Source organism: Strix aluco, chromosome 1, assembly GCF_031877795.1.
Source record: "Strix aluco isolate bStrAlu1 chromosome 1, bStrAlu1.hap1, whole genome shotgun sequence".
Classification (NCBI taxonomy): domain Eukaryota; kingdom Metazoa; phylum Chordata; class Aves; order Strigiformes; family Strigidae; genus Strix; species Strix aluco.
In genome coordinates this window covers 92,803,031-92,829,584 of record NC_133931.1, presented here as the reverse complement: position 1 = coordinate 92,829,584, position 26,554 = coordinate 92,803,031, and the positions used below count along the sequence as shown (strand labels likewise).

The 26,554-nt window shown below is 42.2% G+C and overlaps 1 protein-coding gene across 3 annotated transcripts in view; it reads right to left on the bottom strand.

Moving 5' to 3' along the window:
* Positions 1-1,693: 1,693 nt before the first annotated feature.
* Positions 1,694-26,554, bottom strand: part of GMDS (GDP-mannose 4,6-dehydratase) — a 424,244-nt gene continuing 399,383 nt past the window's right edge. For all 3 annotated transcript variants that reach the window (XM_074827095.1, XM_074827104.1, XM_074827112.1), the window contains 2 exons: positions 3,121-3,189; positions 1,694-2,738 (listed from right to left, as the gene is read on the bottom strand). In XM_074827095.1, coding sequence (XP_074683196.1) covers positions 2,676-2,738; positions 3,121-3,189 — 132 coding nt within the window. In that variant the 3' untranslated portion in view covers positions 1,694-2,675. The remainder of the gene's footprint in view (positions 2,739-3,120; positions 3,190-26,554) is intronic.

Below are 26,554 nucleotides of genomic sequence, written 5' to 3'. Positions count from 1 at the left end.
AGCTTTTTTTTTTTTTTTTTTTTTTTAACAAAAGCAGCAAAAAGACATCCAGCACAAGGTCACCGCGGAGGGACTGCTTGGTCTAGAACCAAGTTTTGCCTTCCCATCCCTTTTCCCGCTCACTCCCCAATATAGAGACCGAAAACGGAGAATAAAAATGCTTCTCTTGAATGCGCCACAGTTAGAGATGCCAAAGAAAAAAACCCTGAGGTCGAAGGAAAGCTGGCAGCTTATGTAAAAGTTCCCAGCCCTCTGCAGAGATGTGTGAACTAATACTCAGCTGTACTAGCAAGCCTCCCAGTGAATCACTGTAAGCAAAAATAGTTCCCAGCAATACAGAAATACCTTGTCATAAAAGCGCTTTAATACTTTTTTTTTTTTTAATTAGTATTACTATTAGGTGCGCCACCAAAGATCCGCCACCCTGTGCAGCCTGTGACTGCTTGTCCGAGGCGCTGCGAAGGTGACAGTCCGCGGTGCAGCCGGACCTCGCCCCCCTCTCCGCGGCCCCAGGGCTTTGGGGGACACTGCTGCGCACAGGGGGACCCCCTCGGCCGTGAGGGTGTGCGGCGGCACGCAGCGCGGGTGGGTGCCCGCGGCACAGGGGGCGAGCGCGCACCGCTGGGGCCGTGTAGCGGACCCACGCGGTGCGAACACTGCAGGGGAGGGCGGCTGAGGCAAAGGACACGCACCCACGGGGAGGGGGTTTGTTGGTATTTTGCTCTAGAAAAAGGCGCAGCCGCGGAGGCGTACGCGTTCGAGGGGAAAAGCACCCCGGGAGGCTTTGTATGAATATACCCACGCGTGGAGGTGCACACGCGGGAGGGGGTGAGTGGCAATGTATGCGTGACGCCGGGCGTCCCCCGCGCCGCGGGGAGCCCCAGGCCTTCCCACGGACGCGGCCTCCGCGACCCACTCGGCGTTGGTTTATGTCGGGGGAGCCCCGACGCGCCGCGGAGACTGTGCGTGGGGGCGGGAGCGCCTCACACGCGTGGGGCGCTGCTTGGAGGGAGCGCCACAGGGACGCGTCTCTGCGCTGCTCCCCCACCTCTCCCCGCTGCGAGGGCGCGCACTCCGCGCACCTGTAGCAGGGGACCCCAAGCAGCGGCCGGGACTCCCCCGTTTCTCTTTCCCCGTGTGCTGGGGCGGCCGCGCTCCTCCTCGCTCCCGCGGGGACAACCCCGAAGGAAGCGGCTGCCCGGGCGAGCACCGTTCCGCGCCCCTCCGCGCCGCGCATTTTCCGCTGCGCCTCTGGCAAAGGCCCGCCTTTCCTGCCAGGCGCACAAAGAGCCCTCTCTCCCTCGCTCTCAGGCTGCCCGGCTCCTCGTAGGCTGCTCCCCAGCCCCGTCCCGTCGCCCCGCAACATTTCCACCACAAAAGCGCTGCCGGCTGCGGCCCACAGCTCCGTGCTCAGCCCCGCACCCTGTCCACCCCATCGCCCCACTTTTAACCGGGGTGTCCTCCCCAATACGAAGTAAAAAAGCAAGAGGTGCAGTCGGAGAAGGCGTATCTGCTGTGTATCTCCCCCCCTGGGTATCTCGCCCTTCGCTCATTGGAGGCATAAAGCTAAAATGATGGGAGTAACTGGTGGGTGGAAGATCCTAAACCAACGGGAAACGTATGGGCTCGGCGACCTCTGGATAACCCGGGTACCTTGGCATGAAAAGTGCAAAAATATTTACTCACCTTCAAGTTTCTTTTTTTTTTAAAAAGCTTTTTTATTTATTTTGTTTTTATTTCTTAAGTCATCTTTTGAGATGGTTCAAGCTCCCGTCCGAGGTCTAATTATAGTAAGCAGGAAGAGGAAGGAAGGGGTTGATTTGGGGTGGGGGTGGGGGGGGGCAAAAATCAAAACACTGCAAACCCCCGGATCGGGAAGGTGCTGGACAAAAAGGCTTTCTGTGACTCACGCACACTCTGAAATGAAGATCTGAAAAACGCTTACAAGCCCCCTTTGACTGGTTTGAAAGCGATTCCAGCAATTAGGAATTAATTCGGCATGGTCAAAAGGCGATTTCACTGCAAGTTATATCAAGTTATCCAAACTTTTATATTAAGAGTTCGAGTGGTGGAAAAGGGCTGCTGGGGTGGAGGTAAGGCTGCAGGAAAGAAAAACAAGGAGTGTTCAGGAAAGGCAGACAAGGGGGAAGCAGTGGAGCAAGGGCTGGAGGGATGATGAGCCCATGCTAGTGCCAGAGGTTTGCTGCTGGTGTTGCTGGAGGAGAGAGGAAGTGGGGGACAGGGGATGCTTTTGTTTTTCAAATGGGAAAAAGTACTAAAAATGTGCTGGAGGACCTAGGTAACAGAAAGATGAGTTTTAATTAAAAAAAGAAAATCAGTGGGCTTGCTGGCCGATCAGTACTTCAGTATACAGTATTGGCTGGGGGGGGGTGGTGGTGTGTGCGTGTGTGTGACCCCTCCTCAGTTAATGGCAGGAACTAGAGGTGGCCCAGGCAGGGCTGACCCTGGGATGATCTGCGGGGTGAGAGGCACTGAAAGGGTGTGGAGGATGGAGCAGGGGATAAAACTGGGCTTTCACGTACAGGCAGGCCAGCAATAAAACCATCACGGACAGGGGCGGCCACCTGCCCCGGCCCTGGCAGCTCGTGGCAGTGCTGGCCATGGGGTGCACCCCCAGCACGGGTCCCGCGGCACCCGCTGAGCCCAGCCGGGGCTCAGGCATTGGGGTTATTCTTCATGAGCTCCACGTCGGCGTCCACCATCTCCCTCACCAGCTCCTGCAAGGAGGGAGAGAGGCAGATGAGGGCCCTGGTGCAGGGGACGAATGAGCAGCACGTTGGAAGCGCCGCAGAGCACGACGAGCCCCCCACAGCAGGACAAAGAGGGGCCAGGGCTTTGCTGGGCTCTTCCTGCAGTGGCCCTGGGCCCTGGCCCCAATGTGCGTGTCGGTGTGCTGCTGTGCACCGGAGGTGCCCATCGCTCCCACGGTGGCTGCTGGCTTCAAAGCAAGAATCCAGGCAGGGTCACCAAAAATAGGATTTCTCGGTGTGCCCGAGTCGCCCCACACAGAGGCTCCCCCCTCCCTTTCCTTCCCCATGGATTGCTTTTAGAGGACACGAACACCCGGCAGGTACAAAGCATGCCAGAAAGGCCACTCACATCAAATGTGACTCTCGGCTTCCAGTTCAGCTTTTGTCTGGCTTTGGTACAGTCCCCTTGCAGAAAATCCTGTGGAAAAGAAGAGAGAGGCGCTGTGAAAAGCATCCACCTTCTCCACCTCGATGGCCTTCCCATTGCTCACGCCTCCCCCACGAGCTGAGCGTGGCAGAACCACTGTCGGACTTTTCTGAGGACAAAATATTTTGCTTTAAGATGCAATTTTAGTGGAAGCTCATATGCCTATAAATCACCAGGAGGCAGCATCCTTTCACCAGGCTATTTCAGATGGAAAGAGTTATTCTTTGTTTTTGTGCGTGCGTGGGGTTTGAACTCCAGCCTTACGGCCGTATAATGGTGAACATTTTATAAGTTGTCATGTCTCTTAGTCATGCTATTGAATGAGCTGTTTCAAATTCTTTTTTCCCCCATTTGTTTAAATAATGTAAATCACCGAGCAAACATGACAACTAGTCTCTTTCAAATAAAAATGTGATCACAGACAGACAATGCTGAAAGACTGTTATGAATATGGGTAACTACATGCAGCAGTAGTAAACATAGAGCTTTTGAACGCCTACATCTTTTTTTCTAGAATATTTTGAGCATCCACATGCAAAGAAAAGTATAAATATCTCATAAATGAAAAGAAATTATCTTGAAACCATTACAGAAACCAACACTTTGGTCATACGCACCTTACTGTTCTTTAAAGTGCTACCACACCAAAACAATCCTACAACCAGTCATCAAAAATAATGTAACAAAATTAAACAAAGAAAAAAGCTCCTTTGACTGCATTCCTAACTGTATGAAAACTCTGACTGTATCTTCCTTTAAAATTTGAATACTGTGTTTAAATGGCTTTTTCTAACTGTATGTGCTGATTTAATAAAATACATCATCTCTCCTCACAAGCTTCGTTTCTCTGTAGCAGTAAATACTAAAATCGCACCTGTTTACTTGTAAAGAAAACCAAACAAAACCAACTTTGTTGCAGAACAAGGGTAAGGCTGAATTCTGCTCTTGCATTTGACTTTATGGTGGTAACGCAGCAGGCTTTCCAGAAAAATGCATGGACTTCCTTTCTTCTCCCTTTTCCACTCTCTGGCCAGCGGTGGAGCTAACGAGCATTTTCTGGCTGTAGATTTTTTTCTAACTCTACTGCTCGCAGACTACATTTTTCAGATGCTATCTTTTGTGCATCTGTGGTTCAGCTCATGTTAACTTCCAAAATCACCTCATCCTGTGCAGTAAAATGTAGGAAATTCTTCATAATTGTGCTCCAGAAAGCTAGACTGCTCGCTTCCAGGAGCAGAGGAAATCCACCAAAGGAAATATTGCACCGAAGAAGGGGATGTGGAACAAACACGTCTGCCGAGACTATTCCAGGCAGCATTTTTACTAGTTCAGTCTTTAGGCTAAAAACATTTCAGCCTGCCTTCAGAAAAGAGTAAACAGATGGATCAGAACAAAATGATATGAAAATAAAAAATGCCACGATTTCCTTAAATTAAACTAAATTATTTCCTACTGCAGCCCTATAATGGGTTTTTAGAAACTGCAGTAGACATCTGAGGCCAAGTCATGCAAAACCGCATCAACTTGAGGGATCCCCTGGAGGGTCATGTGAATATGGATTGCAAAATCTGTTTTGAAATGGGAAAGACGCCCACTGACTTTGATAAAATTTGGATCAGACCCTAATGTGCTCACAGAGGTATGCCTTTTATCTGGAGTTCAGTTTAATTTACATTATATACGTGTGTATATATGTGCCTGGAAACAAGGAAATCCGTCTTAAAATAATAATTTCAGTATAAAAACAATTGCCTTTTATTCAGTCCTAATTCAAGCCATTAGCTAGAAGTGTTTTAATACCACCTAGTTTTAAGTCATAAAAGTCATATCATAAAATTTAGAGTTTCATTTTTATAAATGCTGTGTAAGTAATAATTTTACATCCACAATCTTTATATCATAAACATTCTTTGAAACCAAGCCTTATCTACAGTACTGGCTTCCCATTTGAAAAAAATGGACCAGGAAAAACAGAATGAATTGCCACCGTCTGCTGTATGCAGTTGCATTCTGCTTTTGAACAGCTTGGGAGCAGTCTTTTAACTTTCTTGGACAAATGCTTTCTGTTAAAACAGTTTATCTAAAAAAATACTTTACCTAATTCCAGCCCTTCATTCAAAAACATTAACACTCAGCTGCTGAACAGGCCATAATAAGGTTGGGGGGAGGTTGCAAATCAGTAAAAATGAAGTTATTTGCAGTGCGGGATTATACATAGGGATAATACAAACAACTAGCATATTACATTCATTTAAGTATAAAAAGTAGTATTTTTTCTTTAAAAGTTCACATGCTTTAAGGATGATGCAGTAAAGGTATTATGGCATAATCTGTGAGAAAAAAAAGATTTAATATATATGATAATACAAATTCCCCAGCTGACTTAGGTTAAAAGATTTTAAATGTCTCTCCTGAAGAAGTTTGTGTACTTTTGAGAAACACTATTTTGTAGATAGATTTACTTGAAAATAGCAATACGGACAAAATGTCTCCTAGGCACTTTTACAAGGGTCTCTTACAGAAGTTACTAGGTACAGAGATCAAATAAAACCATATTAACACCATATTACATCTAAATTCAAGGTTTGATTGTATTCTTATTAGTCAAAGTTTCAACACTGAATGGAAATGATGACTGGAACAAAGCTATTCCTGATTAAAGGATTGTATTGCAGTCATGTTTCCTGTATTTTTCTACAAGTAGCTCATAATATGAAAACAATAAGGTAATTACAATAAAATAAGAATATTAAAAAAAGCTTCTCTTGGAACAGAATGACTGCTTGTTTATATTATTCAAGTCTTTCACTGAAACCAGAGATGCATCTGTCAGGCTTCCAAAAGGAAAAAATCCACAAAAAACCTCACAACCCAAAAAACCCTCTGGCATGCCAGTCATTAAAGTGTATTGATTTTTCAGTGTCAGGGCTTCATTTTCTGGGGTTACAACCAGATCAGTAAGCAAAGAACGAAGAGGTGAGATTTCACTGGAGAAACCCTGGATTTTTTGGCAGGGGTGGGTCGGGGGGTGGGGGGGGAGGGGCGGTGGTGTTCTCCAAAAACAGCTGCCGCTGCTGAATGTAAGCTGCCCAGTATCCCTATTCCTGATGAAAAGGCACCTGACAAAATGATACCACTTCATGTTTTGTATTCCTGCAGGATAACTTTTTCTGTGGCATTGTGCTTTACATACTGACAGGAAAACAAAGCCCTTTGACTCCGTGAAAACCCTGAGGATTTAGATACTGAGCTGAGAGTTTGCAAACCTGAAAACACTGATTAAGGCTTTCTGTTGTTTTTACAGTACTCAGATCATGAACACAAAGTTAAGTCTTTGCTTTTAGTTATCCATTTTGGGAGGAACAAGCCCTTATTTTCCATGCAAATACAGTTAACATAAGTGAATAGTAATGACAAGTTTTACCTGCAAGCTAAGAGTTGGAAACAACATTCAGGTAAATATTTAAAGGGAAGGAAGATGGAAGAGACAGCAGTCAAATTCTCTGTTGCCACTTAATATGAGAGTAAACTCTGTGGCTTTATATGCACCTCACTGTCATATGGCTTCCTCTCAGAGAAAAGAACAAGTTTATCCAATGTGAGTTTTACTGTTTTACCTTTTCTGTAAATGAGGCTGTGTAACTGTGTAGAAAATACCCCATTATTACTGAATCTGATTTTATGATTATTCAGTTTTATTGTCCAAATGCACACACACAAATACATACAGATAAGCAGAGAGAAATTTGTTACGTAATGTGGTAAAGCATTTTTAAATTTGGTTTTAAAACCATGAGACAAAAATGTAAAATATTTTAATGTAAATATCACATTTCCCAAGCTCTTGTTCTGAGTGTCATCAAGACTCCTATTTTGACTTGCACAGTGATTGATCTGGTTTCACTGTGCAATGTATCACCGTCTCATTCAATTAACTTTAACTGAAAATTTAAAGCCTCAAGACAATGTGAGAAAAAGGAGATAGTGTGCCTGAAAGAAGGCCAAGGCTTCCTTTATTACTACAGCTTAGTTGATTCCCTTTAAAATGTGCCTTCACTGAAGCTGGTGTTGAGCACCAGCTTTTGCTCTCTCTTACACCAGAATAAAACTGAGATCAAGTCCTCAGTAAAACACCTGCGATGGAATTGTGCCCAGCTCCACTCGCTGCAGCAGAGACAAGGCTTTACCTCTAACAATAAACAGACTTGATCTAAGCACACAACAGTTTTACTGCATCTGAAAAGTGGCCAGGGTTACGTTCACAATCAGCACGACTGCTAGGAAAATGATTTGTTACATCAGAGCTCCCATAAGCAAAGAGCACAGACCCAGCTCCGTGGAGGCTCTGGTCTGCATGTTTCATCTTGCAGTCTTTTTGCTCAAGAACTTTTGTCAGGAAGAATTTCAAGAGTCTAAGGGCCAATGTTTCCTGCAAACTCTGCTTGTGTTTTATTTTCCTTATTTCCTCCTTAAAACCATCGCCTTTCAGCTTTAACTCATCCCATTAAAAGAAAAATTAATAAACATGCTACTTGATTAGACAACATTAGTTTGCAGTTTTGTGTTTTCACCATTATCACAGAATCATAGAATAGTTTGGGTTGGAAGGGACCTTTAAAGGTCATCTAGTCCAACCCCCCTGCAAGTGAGCAGGACATCTTCAACTAGATCAGGTTGCTCAGAGCCCCGTCCAACCTGGCCTTGAATGTTTCCAGGGATGGGGCATCTACCACCTCTCTGGGCAACCTGTTCCAGTGTTTCACTACCCTCACCGTAAAACATTTCTTCTTTATATCTAAGTCTAAATCTACCCTCTTTTAGTTTAAAGCCATTACCTTTTGTCTTACTGCAACAGGCCCTGCTAAAAAGTTATATCTCAGTAACATATATATCAAAGTTTATCATATGAAATAGTCTCCCCTTTTCGGAGCATTTTTCATAGCAATTTTTAATGAGGGTTCACGTAGCACATCTCGGTAGTAACGTCAGCCCCACAGTATATATGGGTATCTGCTGCAGCTCATTGCTGAGAGAACAGCCTTGTTAAAGGGTTTGTTGCAAATAGCCAGGAGACTGCATGTGTTGCTGCCTAGGCAGTTCTCCTACCATCACCCTTACCCCTCATCCCCCAGTGTTCTCCTGCACTTGCCACCAGGTCCAGGGATGTCATGTCTTAACCCAGATGCAACGTTGGAGAGCAGTTTCTGAGCTATTCCCTGAGCACTCTGTTAAGAAAAGTAGTAAGGTTGGTTGTGCAAAGTAAGGTTGCTGGTGCAAAATTTAATGTGAGGTTCAGCTAGGCTCACGTCAAACCCCAGAAGGAGTCACAGTAATAAGCCCTGCATCTTCTGTGCACTGCTCTAAGTACTGCTCGAGATGCACAAGGCAGAGCACGCTGGCTTGATTTCTTTGCAAAGGGTAGTGTTTGTTATAATATCTATAGTAACGGGGAAAAAAAGGTACAATTGTAAAGCAAGAGACTCATATCTCCATAGTAAATATGAGGAGACTGAAGATAAAATATATCAATGAGCAAAGACCAAGCCTAAGAAGGAACACAGTAAACATCTTCAGGCATTTAAGACGAGCCATAATGTGTCGTTGCTCAGTTTCCATTTTTTTATTTCCACTGTTCATAGAAAAGTAAAGTTGTGGAGCAGTTAGGGTACCAAGGGAATAGAAGAATGCCAGTGAATTTGGTTTCTGATCTAAATTTGTTTTAATGCAGCATGAACAGACTGCTTTCCACTCTTGGGTCAGCAGTCTTTTGCAGAAAGACAGTATTGTTTGCAAAGAACCACAGGAAAAGGCAAAAGCAACCAATAGGCTGAAACCCATGTATAACTAAATGCCATTTAAAATAAGAGGCATAATGTTTTTCTCCCCTAGCATGTTTTCCTATGCAAATCCTCTCCCTGTTCAGAAAGCTCCATTTTTACTAGAACCATGTCGAGGGGGAAGGGGAGGAGGAAGGACGACTTGAGGAAAGGGTCGATTCTGCACGGCGCTGAGGCCCTGCACATCCGACGGACCTTGGTGGGCTGTGAGTGCCGGGCACCTTTAAGGTAAGGTCTTCTCTTGGGACTCCACTGTAATCCGGCAATAAGTCGTCAACACAAGCCGCACGGTCAATAAAACCTAAGTGCAGCCTTTGCCTTTCCGCCAGGAACCAGGGGTGTTGGAACAGCAGCTTTATCTTATCGATTTGATAATCTTTAATTTCACCAGCTTCCAAAGGGTTAAGGCAAATGAACTCAGAGCAGCAATAAACATTAGGGCGATAAGAATGGAGCTGCTCTCCCTCCTCCTCCTCTTCCCCTCCCTCCCCTGCACCTTTTCCACTTCGCCGCTGCCTATCAGCCCAAACTGAAGCTGAAGCCAGACCTCTCTGTCAATGACAGGGGGTGATAAGGGACGCGAAGCAAACAGCGAGCTGTCTGGTCTGCTCAGGAAGCCGCCGACGGGCGGTACTGGCCATCGGCGGGGCCACGCGGCGGCCGCAGGCCGGGAACAATGCCCTGCTCTGGGGAAACCGGCTCACTCCGCGCCGGCCCTGGCAGCCCCACCGACACCGCAGATAAAACGGCGAAGCAGGGGGAGCTGGCCCCGGGTGCCCCGGGAGCCTCGTCGCCGGACCCTAATCGCTTTGGCAGAGGCGGCGCCCCGGTTCATCGACGCGAGGCCGCAGCCGGCGCGTCCCTGGGCGGGAGCACGTGCAGAGCGCAGCCGCGGGGCGAGCGGGGCTGCAGGCACGGCGGCCCCTCGCAGCGTTACTCACGTCTAGCTGTCCATGTGCCAAGCGAAGCCTGAGAAAACGTTTTGGCCAGCGCTGTCCCTCGAGCCAGATAAAATTCCTCCCGAATTGCAGCCCCATATCCCTGAAGCCGGCGCTGAATTTCACTCGCTTTGGATCCGGAGCTGAGCTCGCTCCTCAGGAGCCGTCCCGCACGGGGACCGGCGGAGCTCTGCGCCAGGGCATCCCGCTGCAAGCTGGGCCACCGGTGCTTTTCAGGATCCCACGCGTGAGGCAGGCTCAAGGGTGTTCCCCCTGCAGCAGGGAAAGCCCCGCTGCTGTAAACAGCAAAATTCCCACAGCTGGCTGCAGCGAGGCGGGTGCTTCCCTCCCTCTCAGTTTGCCCCAAGGCCCAACTCTGTGCTCCTGGGAAGACCTGGAAAGTGTTCCCCAGCTTGGATGCAAGTGTAATTGTAACCTCAGCTCACTTCTCTGCAAAATGCCAAAGAGGCTTCTGACTGGCGAGATCGTTTCTCATTTACAGGAATGCCTCTGCTGAAAAAGCAGGGAACTTCTGGAGGAGAGGAAGATCAAACCCACTCCATTTGCCATGTACAGACCATCATTATGGTAGTTCATGTATTAGCACTGGACACATAAACACACTCTTTCTGATACGGCATACCCACCCCGTCATCCAAACGCACATATCACAACTAAAAATCTTGAGCAAGTTTGCTAAAATTCAAACTAATACTTAAATGTTATTAGGAACCAAACTAAGCTTTTCCAACTCTCTAACAAAATAGAATTGCTCTTTGCAAATGCTGGTTAAAGGTGGTACCACTCCCATTGGCTGTCACTGCCCTGTATGACAGGACATGATGTGTGTGCCAACTCTTGCATTCTTCAAGCTAACCTGTGCATAAAGAGGTGTCTGAATAACCTGCATTTTGCATGACATAGGTTAGAAGCATTTGTGCATTTTCTCTTTACAGCAGATGTTTTGGGGAGGTTGTATGCGAGCACTTTTCTTCAGGCTCCCTGGCCAGATGGTAAGAGAGGATGCCCACATGTCACCTTCACATCACTGAAAAACAAGACCCTGTGAGGGATGAACCTCTTTCATATGGGTGGAGAGCAGCTCCTTCTCTTTTCCTTCTCTTTTCACTGGTACCTCCAAGTCCTGCTTCTGTCCACTATTAAATGGGTTTGCCTCTTGCTTCACTGTGGCCTGTTCTCCACTCTGACAACAATTTTTGGGGGGAGAGTAATATGAACATGTCTTCATTGTACATGGTTTTATTGACACACACGGTATGTATTATTTAGGCAACAGCATAATTCCTTTTAAAATTCCTAAATGCAATTTTCACATTTTTTTTAATCCACTCTGATTATTTTTCTCATTGCTCCCTACTCTTTACATTTTCTGCAAACATCAGGAAATCACTCTCTGAAGCTGTTTGATTTCAGTGGGGTTTATTGTGCAGTAACGTCTGCATTTCTTACTGGAAATGGAATATGGCCCCTAGGGTTAGCTGTCTTTATTGACTGACATGTCAAGATGAATAGGAAAACTGATAACCCCAGAAATCCATGCTGCAAAGCTACTTTGTTTCTTCTCTTCTTACACTAAAAAATACTTTATTTATAATAACGTATATTGGAAATGTTAATAGGTTTAGTTATCATTGCTAGTCAAATACCAAATGATAGGCAACAAAACAATAAACATTAGAACAATGATTTGGTATTCTACCTACCTACCTATAGATATTTATCTACCTTTAGAGCATTAAGCAGCAATTTAACAAATGCAGGTCTATGATTAGTGGGATATTACTACTCCATAGGATGAATTCTTTATCTTGTACAGGATGCACTGTTTGTGGTGATTTTACTACCCCTATGGATGTTCACATTCCTGAAAAAAACCGCATTTGTTACATTAACATCAAAATTATATTAAATTTTTTTGGAAGGGTGTGCTGTTATATTTGCCCTAATAAAAATATCAATTTACTCAAAATATCATTTTTAATCTAAAAAGCATGTAATTGAAAAATTCTAACCCACCCAACAGCAACTGGTGTCTTTGCCCTGTGTTCAGTGCTCATCTCGCTACTCTGAAGGCTTGGTTGTGACTCAGGTTGGACAGGAGAGATGACACTCCCTTCCTTACCTGTTATACTGATATATGAACCTCTGTCCCCCTGAAGCTTGCGGTAAGACTTGTGGAGAAAAGGACAGAGAGGGGATGGATACTTCTGTCTTCCTGTCTTCCTCCCCCTATGGATTAACTAATACAAAAGCGTTCGCATGGAAGATGGTTAGTCATTTCACATTGTTTGAAAAACAGTGGTAAAATACTTCCTCTCTGCGGTACGGGGTATGAAGAAGGGAGCTGCCACTTCTCTGGACAAAACAGTTATGTACTGCCTTTTACTGCTGGCTGGCTTTTTAGAAGCAGCCTCCCTCTATACAGTCACAGACCTGGTTTTGGGATTTATGGGATGCATCCCCTTCCACTCCACCCCTCACTGCATTCAAATTTCTCACTAAAATCTCCATCTGATTTGAAAACCCTTTTCAAGACAAAATATATGGAAAGAAATTAAGCTGTGAAGGCTTAAAGTGACCTCATGAGCTGAGGCTTTGTTACCCAAGGTGTGTGTGTGGGGGAAATCAATTTCAAACACAGGATATGGAGAGGACTCAGGACGGGATACCGTGGGGGTCCTGTCTGCAAAAGTGAAGCTATCCTTGCCCAAACACCTCTAGTCATGAAGCAAGCAGTGGTCCACAAAAGGGTTAAAATAAACCAAGGTAGGATAATTTCTGATTCTGTGTACGTCCCAAATGTATTCTCCAGCATGCTTGATAGAGAAGGAAGTCCAAGCAGTGGCCTTTCACATGACATCATAAAAGCCTAATTTATCACCAGCCACCAAACATCTAGAAAATCATAACATCCTTTCAGGAAAACCATGTGCAAAATAATCAGATTTACTTTGATGAAAGCTTTAGTGATTGAGTCCAAGTAGGACACTACAAAGAATAACCCTTTACAGGTACTGGCATACAACAAAGCAGGTCACATTTAATGCTTCAAACTCACGCTTTATCCATTAAAAGGCTTATGCATTTCCTGCCCATAAACAAACGTATTTCTATTCTGCATGTGTGTTCAACCAAGACTGCTAAGATAAAACACTGGTCACTGGTTAAGTCCAGGCAAGGTAGTCAGCTGAATATTCCTTTACAGACGAAAAGCATGCTCTTGCTGCAAATGAAGGCATTGTGCTCCCCACTCCCTTGTCTTGCAGTCCCTTGCAAGCGTGTTAGGAATGTGGGCTGACTGTTGCCACAGCATCTCACAGCTTTTGAAAGGATAAAGCCTTTTCAGCACACTCAGCATAGGCTACGCTGAACTGAGGGGTGCATTCCACCTGACAACCTCCAAAACACTTTGCGAAAGACACTCCCCTCTGTCTATCCAAGGCTTTCACTGTTCTGGCTCTTCTGCATCATCAGTTTGTGGTGGCCAGTGTAACCTGAGTGTCTTGGTGGAAAAAATACTGCTCAGCAAGCAGTGTATCTCCATAAAATCAATTTGTTTCACATTTGCAAATGAAATCAAACAAATCCACGTTTTGTGTTGATTAGGTAGACAAAACAGACGGCAAAGCAGTTAATGAATGGTTACAAATATCAGCTACATGGCATTCAAGATTTTTTTTGTCTGTAAATTGGTTGGTGTGTGTTTAAAGACACACAGATTCCAATAGCCATTCAGTTCACTGATCCTGCTGCTTAATAATCTGACCCTTAGGCTCCAGCTGGTCAATGGCCACAGGTTCTTCTGGTCTGACTGGAAAAATAACCGGATTTTCCACACGATTCTTGGTAGTTTGTTGTTGCATGTTCTCTGATCTTGGTTAATAAAAATAACTTCCTATTACATTTCCTGCACAGGAAAGCCTGGAAAAAAAAAAATCATAGTTTTTCCTATTCTATCTTTCACTTTCTCTCAGAGCAGACATCCAATCCACCACAAAATCTTCCAAGAAATCAATAAAATTAATACAATTATTTTATTTTCTTTTAAACATCAGTATTTCGTTCTCTCTCATCCTTCACTTTCCTTGATATTTAATTTTTCTCACTTTCTTTGTTGTTTAAAATATTGCCATGTCTTGGCTAATTTATTTTCCTGTAAAATCCCATTTAGCTCTTTCTATTGTAAGATATTTTTCTTTCTAATTTGATGTCTCTCCCAATCTCTCTCTTTCATTCAAGCTCCTTCTGTTTCTGAGCGTCTTCTCCTGTTCCTCACAAACATCCTCTTAAACCTGGCCTTCCTTCCCCATCCTCAAAACCTGGCCTCCCTTCACCCTCGAAATACATCACCTCACACCGAGGTTTTGTTCTCTTCTCATTTCTGCTATAGTGATCTTCTCATGAATATGTTTGCATGTTTTCCCCAGGTATTCTCTATATGTCCTCACAGATTTGTTCCTTTTTCTTTTCCAGTGGTACTCTGTCACATAGTAGTGCCTGCTTTCTCTTCACTCAGGTTCTGAATTTTGTGTAGAATATTGCAGGGATTGGGAGACAATTTATATTACCACTAATACAGCAGAGGTTTGCTGACAGGGCCAAAACTATGTTGAAATAAGTTTTGAAAAGGCAAAAAGATCTCCTGAAGCTTACAGTGCTAGTTTCAGGATGGGTAAAAAGCAGATTCATTTACTGCTATTACTGTTCACAGTAGCTGCCTATAAAATTCCACAGATTTGGCAGTGCATTCACCATATATACTTTAAAAGCGTGCATAATATGCTCTGTTTCTTTCCAAAGCATCATCAAATGCAAATACCACTTCTTGAAATCTGTCCTCTCAATGACCTTCTTCTCTTAAACACTTTCAATTAAACAAGAAAGGAATTTTTGATCTGTTACCAAAAAATTCTTCATTATTTCACCCTGTAGCAGTCAAATATGAAAGAGCATTATAGAAGGAAAACAGTTAGCATTTTCTAATGGTTCTGCCCTACTTAGCAAACCTTCTTTAGTTCCACAATTAAAAAGCAAGCAAACTACTCAGACATACACAGTGGTAGGCATGGGCTCAGAATACTCCAGTGCTTGAACCTGTATAGTGTTTAAAATGCAAGATGCATCATCCATCACTTGATTCCTTTACAAGGGAAGTGTCTCTTGAGACCATTCACACAGAAATTGTCTATTGCCAAGTTTTGGTATGAAAGACAGATCTTCTCCTCAGACAAGCAATCCTATTTTTCATTCACATTTTGGCAGGGCAGAGATGTCAGGTAAGGGTCCCGCCATACATTGCACAAACACAGAAATGGCAGCTCTTTCTCTGAAAATCTATCAAAGTCAAGTATCATCTCCTGGAATATTCTGTTACAATTCATCTACAGCTCGTATCTCTTTTCCAGTGCAGGTCACTAATAAACCTTATGGCTTAGTTTACTTTGTTTGTTGTATTCCAACGTAATGGGCAATACGCATGAACACATAAAGCCATGAATGACAGAACTAGCATGCATCTACTGAGAATATAAAAAGCAGCTGAAGAAAGCTAGATGAACATTTTGGCAGCTTTATTCCACTTGTAACCTGAGCAAGACTTCCACTAGATGTAAAACCATTTAGACAAAATAGAACTGCTTCACAGCAGCACTACAATGACTATGAAGGACCACCAGAGAGAAAGATACAGTTTTTATATAATTAAGCAATATTAATGACATTACAATGCCAAGAAAGCACTGTCATCACCATTTTACAAAGCTGGGAGGCGGGATGATTTAGGGACTTGACCAACACCTTGGAATGAGAGGGAGGAGCAAGAAGATAACCCAGGCTGCATCCTACCACTTCCCTCTGATATATAGCTTACTACAGATAAAACAGCCAAAGCATTCACATCACAGTGCATCTGGCATAATTTGCCCTGAATAAGTCCTTGCGATTGATTTGTAATAAGCAGTCCCCCAGCAGCAAACTGCTCCAAGGATGAGTGGACATATAGCACCTTGATGCAGCAGTGAGGTATATTTAACCACATATTTCTTGTCTGTCTAAAGTTTTACTTCTATTTCTGCTCTGGATTTTCTTTTATACCTTCTTTCACATAAAAATCAAACACTCACCCCAGTAATATTAAAAAATTATCATTGCTTGCTCAACATTTCCCCTCCAGGTCCCTATTATTGACCTGGGAGTAACAGAACTCATGAGTTCATTAGTTTGTCTAAAGACTCAATTTTAATCTTTTCAAAGATTTTTCTCTGCATATAAGAGGTCAGAGCAAAAACTTAACATGTCAAAAAGTTGAGATTTGTGTAATCACAGGATCCCAGAAATTCCTGCTTTATGAAAACAACAACAAAATAATATGATATTAATTACAGGACTGCAAAGGTTGGCAATACACAACAAAGAGAAGTTTATTTCACTTCACTGATACTCAGGCAGGGATTCACTCTGTCATTTGCAAGCTAGGACCCTGCAGTGCACTGATGCTGCAGTCTACAGTAGAATGCTTTCCTTTTCCCCTGATTTCAGTTTCACTCCAAAAGATATCAGACTTCATCAAAACTTTGTAAAAGTGCATCATCCCATGCATTTTTTTAAAAAAATAAATATAAAAACATTCAAACTTCTCACAAAAGCTGGTCAACACTTTATAAACTTTTGCCAAGGTATCGACAAATTAATAATTAAATCTCCACTTACTATTAAAAAAGTATCAGAAAAGACTTCACATTCTGGTGAGGTACTACTACCTGCTTCAGCAGTGCTACCCACAACATCTCACTGTGGTAGCACACAGCTGAAGCATGAAACAACAAAAAGCTTTAGTAACCAGAAAATCCAAACCAAAATGATACAGCTCCTAAATGAAGAATACACTAGCACACAGTACTTGACAGAACTGCTAATTTCTGTGGTCTTGAGGTTTGATTTGAAAACATAAAGAGTAATATTGTTCACTGATATAAAAAAAAAATCATATTAACCTAGATGGGCTGTCTGTCGGTTTACACTAAAAGGACCCAAATAAACCAATTGTATCTTTTTATACTAAAACAGTATATATTTTAACAGCATAGACTGCAGTAAAGTCCCATGAACTTACTATTCCATACAGGCAATGAACTGAGAGAGCTCTGACTTTTCATAGCATCTTTTGGCATCATTTATATTTAAATAATAACAGTCAGGATCATTTTCATCAACATGAAAAAGAAGTTCAGATCTAATCAAGAGACAGCACTGTCTCCTGACACTGCCTGCTCTATGCTTGCTTGAGCACGTAGGCAGCAGCTGGCACTTCCATGGCTTGATCATTACTATTGCTCTTCAAATTATGCCTGTCACAGGTTAGGAAAACATGAGTAATTAAACATAAACAGCGTCATAAAATAATAGTAAGAAAAAAATTAATAATCATCCAAAAGAGTGTTTGGGGCACCTCCCTAAACCACCTTGGATTTCTGCCCCTTCTGCTCAGACAGTTTTCCTCTGTGTACTTTTTAATTATTTCCTTCATGAGTCCTTTAAGGCGAAGAAGTTTGTAGAGGCGGGAAAAAAACACGTATTAGAACTGATGAGAACAGCGATATGCAAAAAAGAGAAATGTCAATTAAGTGTTCTCTGAACTACTGCAGTCTGATTTTGAATTGCTTATGGCAAAGACTTATGCCTTACTATGACACTGCTAGTTCAAGATGCTCGTATTTTAAATGCAAATTTCAGAAGCTGATTGTTCCTTATTTGAACCATGCACTACAGCTGGTCACTGGGTGCAGTATCTCTCTTCTAGCCCATCAGCTCATTATACCAAGTTCAGTATTAAACCATATGCAGGTCAATGCAGAAATTCTGTAGTCCTGCAGCCCCATACATGTAGATGTATGCCTCCTTTTACTCAAATAGTCAACAACCAGACTCATTCCTAGCTCACTTCTCTTACAAAACAAGCATATACCAACACAGCAGTAAAGACTGAGACTTTGGACCATGTTATTAGCAATCCTAAGGAAGTTGTTGCAGCCTATTTTTGTGCACAGGGTTACTGGAACTGAGCATGCAATTCTGGTAATTGCATACAAAAATGACCAGCTACACGAGTAACGGGACATTTGTCATCCACAGTTATTATCATGTAGGAACTGTGTAAAATGTGTGATCCTTCATGTTAGTAGACATGCAAATATTAGGTAAAAAGAGCATTGTTTTCAACTGCTTTACATCCAGAATAGTTATTCACATATCTAACCAAAAGGTGCAACCAACTCAATTTACTCCTACTTGGTCTGTGCTTTGCATGAGTATGAATTAGGCAAAGTGCAATGTAGGAAAGAATCGTGCCTGTCTACATAAGAAGAAAAATAAGTGCAGCAACATACATAATGTTTAACACGTTCAAATCCACATACTAAAAGCACATTTAGAGATGGTTCTTGTTCTCATTAGGTAATTTTTGCTCAGGTGTGTGCCTTAAGTTATGTATTTTCATATAAACTTCAGCACCTCTCTGAAATAAAGGTCGTCTTCCCACAAATCTAAGTCCTTCACTTTCTATATTTGAGATTGATATTGTTTAGTTTACCATGTCAGAGGTGCTAACTAGTGTACTAAAAGTACACCCGCAATCTGATACACCTGCTCAGGCTATCTAAGAGAATACTTTGGTGGGGAATTCCGATTTCTGGGAAGGAGGGACTTGCACATTCTCATACAAAGTCCCACTGAAATCAACAGGAGTCTGGGCAAGCAGTGACCAAGTGGGCTAAATACAGCCAAGCTTTGTAACGTTCATCATCACTGCTGGTAGGATCCCACACTAGGCTAAACTCACAAATTTGACAGTAGGAAGAAGTGAACTGTCTGCATCTGCCATTACTCCCGCTCCTTATGTATCGCCTTGATTTAGTTCTCTTTTCACTAGCTTGACGTAAAGACCACTAAACTCAACAGCAGATTCTCTCACTGATTTCAGGGTTTGGTTTAAGCTCTTTTTTCTTGTCATCAAGATAACATACCCAGCTAGGTTCCCCCTTGGACCAAGTGTCCTCAGACATTCTTGGTATCTCCAGTTCATGATTCTTTTTATCTTCCCTTTGATGTTCTTCTACTACACTTTTTTCCCTTTTCACCATTAGCTTCCTGCCCATCTCCTTAAAGGCTCCACCCCTTGTCTTTCTATTCCCCAGCTCAGTGCAATCCCTGTCTCCTGCTTTCCTAAGGCTTTTCTACCTTTCACACATATGAATATACATCAATCTTTGGTCACATCTCTGGAGAGGGTGTTCAGTTAAGTTGGCTCCCTCCACTAGTCAACTTTCCAGCAGAGTTTTCTTGCCAGGACTGGGGCAAGTTATACTCAGATTCATTAATTAAGATATAATAAACTCCATTTACTATTTACCAATGTGCCATATGTTGCAAGAAAAAAAAGGTATATGAAACCAGGAGACCCTCTGGCTAGTTTATGGACCCAGAGTCTTTCTGGGAAGGTCACAAATCTCCAAGATACCTCCACACATTAAGTTTTGCACTTGGATTTCTAATTTAGCTGAAAGATGTGTAAAAACACATGCAGTCAGACAGCTCCTTGGCTATACATCTAAGGAAGCTCAAAGCATAAGTTATTACTTCCAAAGTCAATTGTAAGTTATGCTCACTAAATTGGCTCCAGATCCACCCTTTTCAGACAGTAGTATAGGAATAATTTATTCTTTTAGTGAAAAGCACCCATTTTAGCTAAACCACACCCCCAGCTGGGAGTCTCACTAGCAGAAGTGCCAAAGGCAGAGGGATTCAGAGGCACACAGGGCTATTAGAGGCCAGCGGAACAGGGGTGAATAAAGCACAGTATGTAATAGTGTCTGTCAGCACGCTGAAACGTATAACCTCTCCCTAACATAGGGGGTCTACAACACAAATCCAAGAGGAAAATTTGTTCCTGTGGTTCAATCATCACGTTAGACGAAGAGGTTTCCTTGCTTTTAACATCCATGCAATTTGTACCAGTCTTACAGATAGCAGTGAAACCATTGCAGCTTTCTGGGGACCTAATGTTTTGATCTATGTGTATCTTCTTGTCTCCCATCAAGAAAATGCTGTACGTAAATATGGCACGAGAGGTTTGAAAGCTGTAATTTTAGACATCTAACCCAGACACCAAGTTAAGATCCTAACCAATACAGAGATACAAAATCTACATAAACTAGGATCTTGTCTCTCATTAATTACATTGGAAACCTGAGTTAAATGACTTACATGAATTCAGCCTCTTTCAATGGCAGCAGTGATTTGAAGCAATTTGCTCCATCAGAGTTAACTTCCCCATGAGAGATTGCTTCACTAGCTACCTACAGAAACACTGACCTATGCACCTTGCAAAAGTTTTTCTTTCCCCAGGTGAACTGCATCACCAGCTATCCAACAGGAACCTCCCCATATGCGATCTTTAATAGCAGCAGCTGCTGAAGAAAAGGGAACTGCAGAAACACACTTGTTGCCAAACTGCATTTAAATGGAAGGAGGAGAAACAGATGGGGAAATCACTCTTCAGACAGTATTTACTAGCACAATCAGCACCTGAGGCAGCACTTATTCAGGTGCTGAAATTACAGAGGTAAGTTTTACGATGAGAAATCTATTCCTCATATGACAGCTATATTTCTCATCATGGATCATAAAACGCAGATGATCCATCAGATAACTACTTGATTGTAATGTGCATCACAATAAAACCATCAACTTTCTGTTTTGTTTTACGACCCTGGTTACATCTGGAATGCTTTCAAGAAGGATGCTGATGTTCGCTTTGGATACAAACTGACTCAGGGCACTTCTGGATTACTACTTATGCAGTAGTAGATAATAAGAATAATGAGAAATGATAGCAGAATTACCTCCAATTTTGCTACCGAGAAGATCACTCTATTACCACTTATATAACTTTATTGAATATTTTTCTTGGACTGGACCATAAAGAGAATTCTTAATTGTCTAACACCTTTCACCTCAGTCAAACAAACTATTCCTTTCACTCCTCTCTTTCCTCTGACATTACAGATTTTTTTCCACAACTACTAATACAATAATAGTAATGATAGTAATAAAACGAGTATTTGTAGTAACTCACATAGTTCCATATTTCTGTAATAAAACCAGTAATTTCTTATTTTTACATAGTATTTGTCATTCTAATTCTTGTCCTCTTAGAGGTAGACAAAAAGGTGAAGCTACTTTTCCAAGGTTGCAGAGCAAGCCTCAAATAAAATTTCTGAATTATCTAAGAGTATATAGTGGAAGTGTGAGCTTTGCTGTAATTCAACACCCCAAAGAGACATGTTACCAAAAGCAATTTTTAAAAAGACTTAAAGATCTGCTCTTGAAGATTGTTGTGATCTCAGCAGAGCACTAAAATTGGAAAAAAGTTGTCCTTACTGATGTGCAGTCTGCCTCTTTGCTTGGCAAGGTTACAACCCCATTAAACAAAACAAACCAAACTAACCCTCTGGTCTTGCACAACTCTGCCAGGAGGGCTTGCAAGTTCTCTGGACAATTGAGGTTGCTCTTAAATTGTGGGGTTGATCCATCACATGTTGAAATCAACATCACTGAACCACAACTCAATATTCAAATCAGTTCTGCATGGAGGAACAGCATTTCTGTAACCAGTCAAGACATTGAGTCACTTCGTTCTTAACCTTAACCAAACGCGTTAAAGCAATATATACTTCATATTGCCCTGCAAAAGCTCAGCTGTGCTTGGTGTAAGTGAAGACCTTCATTCATTTCAAGTACCAGACTTCAGCCATTTTTTTTCTGACTGCATGATAAAATTCAGATGTTTTAAAAAGATTCTTCTTCCCTACATGTGCCCACCCAAGCAGCAGCAGCAGGGTTTCTGCTAAAACCTGACAATGAAATTTGCCTTTGGAGAAAGACCAAGCATGGGAAACTTTAGCGTAAACAACAATTGCTTCAGAAAATTGTAAGTGCTCCAGCCTGGGGTAGGGGAGTTGTAAAGGAACGTATTTTGCCAGCTCAAATTCAACAGACCTTATCAAGCTCCCACCTTAATGCACCATGAGTACAGACCCTTAAAGTCTCTTACTGTACAGTCCAGGCCTCCTCCACTGCACTTACGGTGGTCTGACCAGCCTTTCACCCCAAATCTCACCTTCGTCCAAGTGGCAGCAGAGAACTGTTTAACCTGCATCTATAATCTTATTTTTGCCTCAGCTGATGGAGAATCCAGGCTGACCCTTCTCCATGAGCCTAGTGAACTCATACACCCTGGAATGAGCGCCAAACTCCCACTGTGTTTTGCTCAGTTACACAAATGCATTTTTCTTTTGCAATAGTTCCAGTAGAGATACATCCAGCTTCTAAGGGGGGTCTAAGTGGCAAATATCTGTCCCCAAAGCCAACTGCGCCTATGTGTCTGTTAAATCATTGAGCTACTTGTGCCGAGTAGCTAGAAAAAGTAATGAAGGGACTGAGCCCATCTTTTTCCTTGGTCTCTTACCCTACAGATATTGGGGAACAGCATAGAGCAAGAGAAACAAAGATTAAATGATGGAGAAAAGTGCTGTGCTCTGGATCCATAAGGACAAAATGGGCAGGAATTGGGACTGCACTTACAAAATAAATTAGATGTGTCTCTGTTGCAAGGTAGGTTTTCTCACTGAAGGTCCTAGAGATGCTTATGTGTCATTAAGATGATGAAAGGAGCTTTAACACCTGCCTGGTTGTGTGCAAACAATGCCCCATCAAGACCTAGATGATGCTACATGTAATAAAGCACTTACTGGATGGGTATGCACTGGGGGTATGAAGTAGAGCCTGAATTGCAGAATGCAAAAGAGACAACAAGCAATACATCTTCTTTCCACCTTTTTAAATTAAAATTACTGTATTTAAACTAAGGGGTGTAACTAGAAAATGGGAGTTTAAAAAAAGCAGTGAATGTCTTACCTGTATCCACAGAAGGTAAGCAAGATGCATGCAAATATTGCTACTGTGTTTCTACAATCTTCAGGTTATCCAATAGGACTATTATTTCATCCTGCAGATTAGGCATTGCTATTTCAATTTAAGAAATACTTCCATTTAAAAATTTGTATCTCATTGTAAATTAATCTCTAAAAATTAGGCCTATATTTACAAAATCAAGAAATACATTGGAAGCATATGCTTTTAGATGCTTCTGTTACTGCAAGCACCAGCTATCAGAAAAAAGAAAAAAATTAGCCACCTTTTTCTTCAGTAAGGTTAATAATTTTTGTACTCCACTAGTTCTCTACAGTGTGTAAGCAGTGTCCTCACATGTAGGAAGACAGAAGCTCCTGTGTTTTATAAGCAGAAATTCCTTTTGCCAGACAATCAAACTGGGATTTGATGGTTGTTCTACAATGTTTTTAAGGAACTAGCCTCCATTTATCTGTTTATGTCTTTAATTGTTGATATGATAAAAGTTTGGATACTCTCTGATGAACCCCAAGCAAATGGAAAGAAATCTGTACCTTTTTTTTTTTAATCAGGATATTACCTGATACTGCTTGCAGCTGGGAAGGGTCCTGCACCTTTCTCTTAATACAACATTCAAAATCTCTCTTTCATGACAGTTAATTTCAATAACAAGACATACATTTCGGTATCATGAGATTCTGCACTAGGGTTTATTACTACACTTTCTCCTTGAAGGCTCTCTTCCCACCCCTGCAGCAATATCTGACAAACCAGCCCCATGCTCTCCCATATTTTAATTGAGGCTAACTCAATCCATCTGCTGCATGACTCAGGGGTTACTCTGAACCTTAGACAAAAGTCCATTCCTATGCCAGATCTCAGAGATTTCAGCCCTGCTTAAAGAGAATGCTGTTTTCTGTTACAATTTTATGTAATGGAAGTTTAAATTTTAGCACAGATGTTTGCACAGCAGTCCAGAGCTGAATGAGACACTTGCCACATCTTTGCCAAGCAGTCTAAAGTCAAGGGTAATGAACATATGGCTGCTACTGTCTGTCTCATAGCTTGCTTGCTCTTATTCATGATGCTGAAAGGTTAGTCCACATTTTTACAACTTACTACACTTCTGTTAAGGCCTGGACCTGAAAGCATGCTTTGGCTGTCACAGAGATTGTTGCTGCTGTTGTGCATTATGATGGGTAGTGTTTACAAATGCTTGCAAACAGAGGTGGGAAATACTTATGCCAAGTGTTTAAAATGGGCACTAATGTGAAGAGGCATTTCTAATTTTCATTGCTAGCAGCCAAAAAAGAAGGTAGCATTTAATAAGTAGGACCTGTGAGTGGGTAAGCATGTGTGTGGGGAACAATGCTCAAACAAATTGGAGCATATGATTACTTTTTCATTGGCAACTGAAGAATCGCAGTGTCATTTTGACATAGCTTGGCCACTGACATATTTTTAACCGAGGCATAAACACATAATATCATATTACTTCAACTGCTATTATAACATTGCATACAAGTAACTCCTGCTGATTTAACAGTGCTTGGAAAAAATAATATAGCATTTGTCTCCATGGAATAAAATTCTTCAAGATCCTGGCAATTAGTTGAATGAAGCAACAGAAGCAACAAAAATACTAAAAGTGCTATATAACTAATGGGAACCAAACTCGAGCAGCTTCCCCTATGCCAAGAACCATAGAGACCCGATCTTGATTTTTGGCAGTTCTGCCTTTAACAGAGCTTCTAGTGGTTTATATTGGTCTAAAAATCAAGATTTGTTTCCATGAGTTCAGTCTTGTCATTCTTCCTAAAATGCAGTTTGAAGCAGCAATGAATCCAAATAAATCATACATTATGGGGGGTACCACTGAATAATTTACTAGAAGTGTGAGAGGCAGTTGCTACGTCCTGATAAAATGCCTTGGTCTGGACAAATCATGGATGAAGAATTTTCAAGTCACTGTCAAATGCTGAACTATTGCACTCAGCACTAGAGATTTGTCTTCCATACTCTCCAAAAGACTGAAGTGCAATGACAAAGCATGACGGATCTCTCCAAATATTTAAGCAATGGAGAACAATGGTATGAGACAATACTGCAAGGTAGTGTTGCATGCAGGGAGTGTTGCTGGCCTTGAAGTCACCTCTTGAAGTGTGGTAACACCCTAGGGTGTCTCCTGCCATTGCATCATTCAAATATGAACTGGAAAAAAAGAAACCCCAGATCTTTAAAGAAACCTGTTTTCAGCAAGGAATTATTAGTAGATGGAAGCTGGTGGAGAAAGGACTTTGATTTCTGCAGCTTTAATTCCCACTTGAGTTCCATGTGTGTTCAAAACGGTGGCATCTCCTGAAGGAAAGTCAGTATGTTAGGTCATTGCTCACCTTACAGTCACTTTATCTTCCCAGTAACCATGCCCCACTTTGGGTGTCAACTGCAGACAACTCCCTGAAGCAAAGTTGACTTCGGTCACTTTTCCCCTGTGTTTCTTGCATGGTCCTGTGGGTATCTGTGGCTCTGATCCACTATGAAGTTTACACTAGAACTAGTATAAACCCTAAGGTGAATCCAGCCAAGTATTTAAAATGTCTTAATTCCACTGAGCAAATATTTTCAGATATCATCCTAACTCAGAAGTTTTCCACGTTTGATTCCAAATGAATCTTTTCTATAATAGTGTTTATATTTGGCTATCTGCTGAATCAAACCAACGGGTTTCTATGGAGCTACACTGGGAAGGAATTTGGCCTATTCCCTTTAAAACATACTGTGCTTGAAAAGATGTGACATGTGATGCCAACTGGCTGTATTTTATCTTGAGTCACTTCAGATAAATAGAGCCTGTTTTCTAGTAGGCTGAAGTACATCCATGGGATCACTGCTTCACGGGAAGTGGAAAAGAAATACTTCCCTTTACACTGCAGCTATCTTACCATGTTGAAATCCAAACACTCTGAATGTCACTGTAATCAGAAACAGCAGACACATGAGTTTAAATTATACGTCAGATTTGAAATAGAGGTGCCATGGATCACTTCGATTAAGAGAGCCACATTTCTCCTGCAAGCAACTGAGGATTGCCTTCCCCATTCTTCTGCAAAGACAATCCTGACCACACCTTATGTTTGCTGAAATCATTACCAAGAACACCTACTTTGCTAGTGGAATATTGCACATGAACTGGGAAGTAAACTGCTGCTTCATCGTGGGTGTCCACTGCTAAACACTTGGAAAGGCACACAGCATGAAGCCCCCATTGCTGTGAATAGCACTGTTATCTGATACAGCAAGACATGACACAACTAATCATGGACAGGGAATAAATGTTTCATCAAACACCATAAGTACGCCTAATAAAAGTAAATGCTGGAATGTCTGTTTAAGTGTGATTTTTAAATTAGGCTTTTAAGAATGTGATGATGTAGCTTTGTTTTGCTGACATGACTTGCTTCCAAGACATGCAGGTTGACATTTTTGTCCAAAGTCAAACACCTACAGGACTGGTGGATTTTGCTTTGTCACCGTCGTGCAACCGGGTACATCTGACATTGTGTGCTACAGAACCAGAGCTGAACACCATGGCTG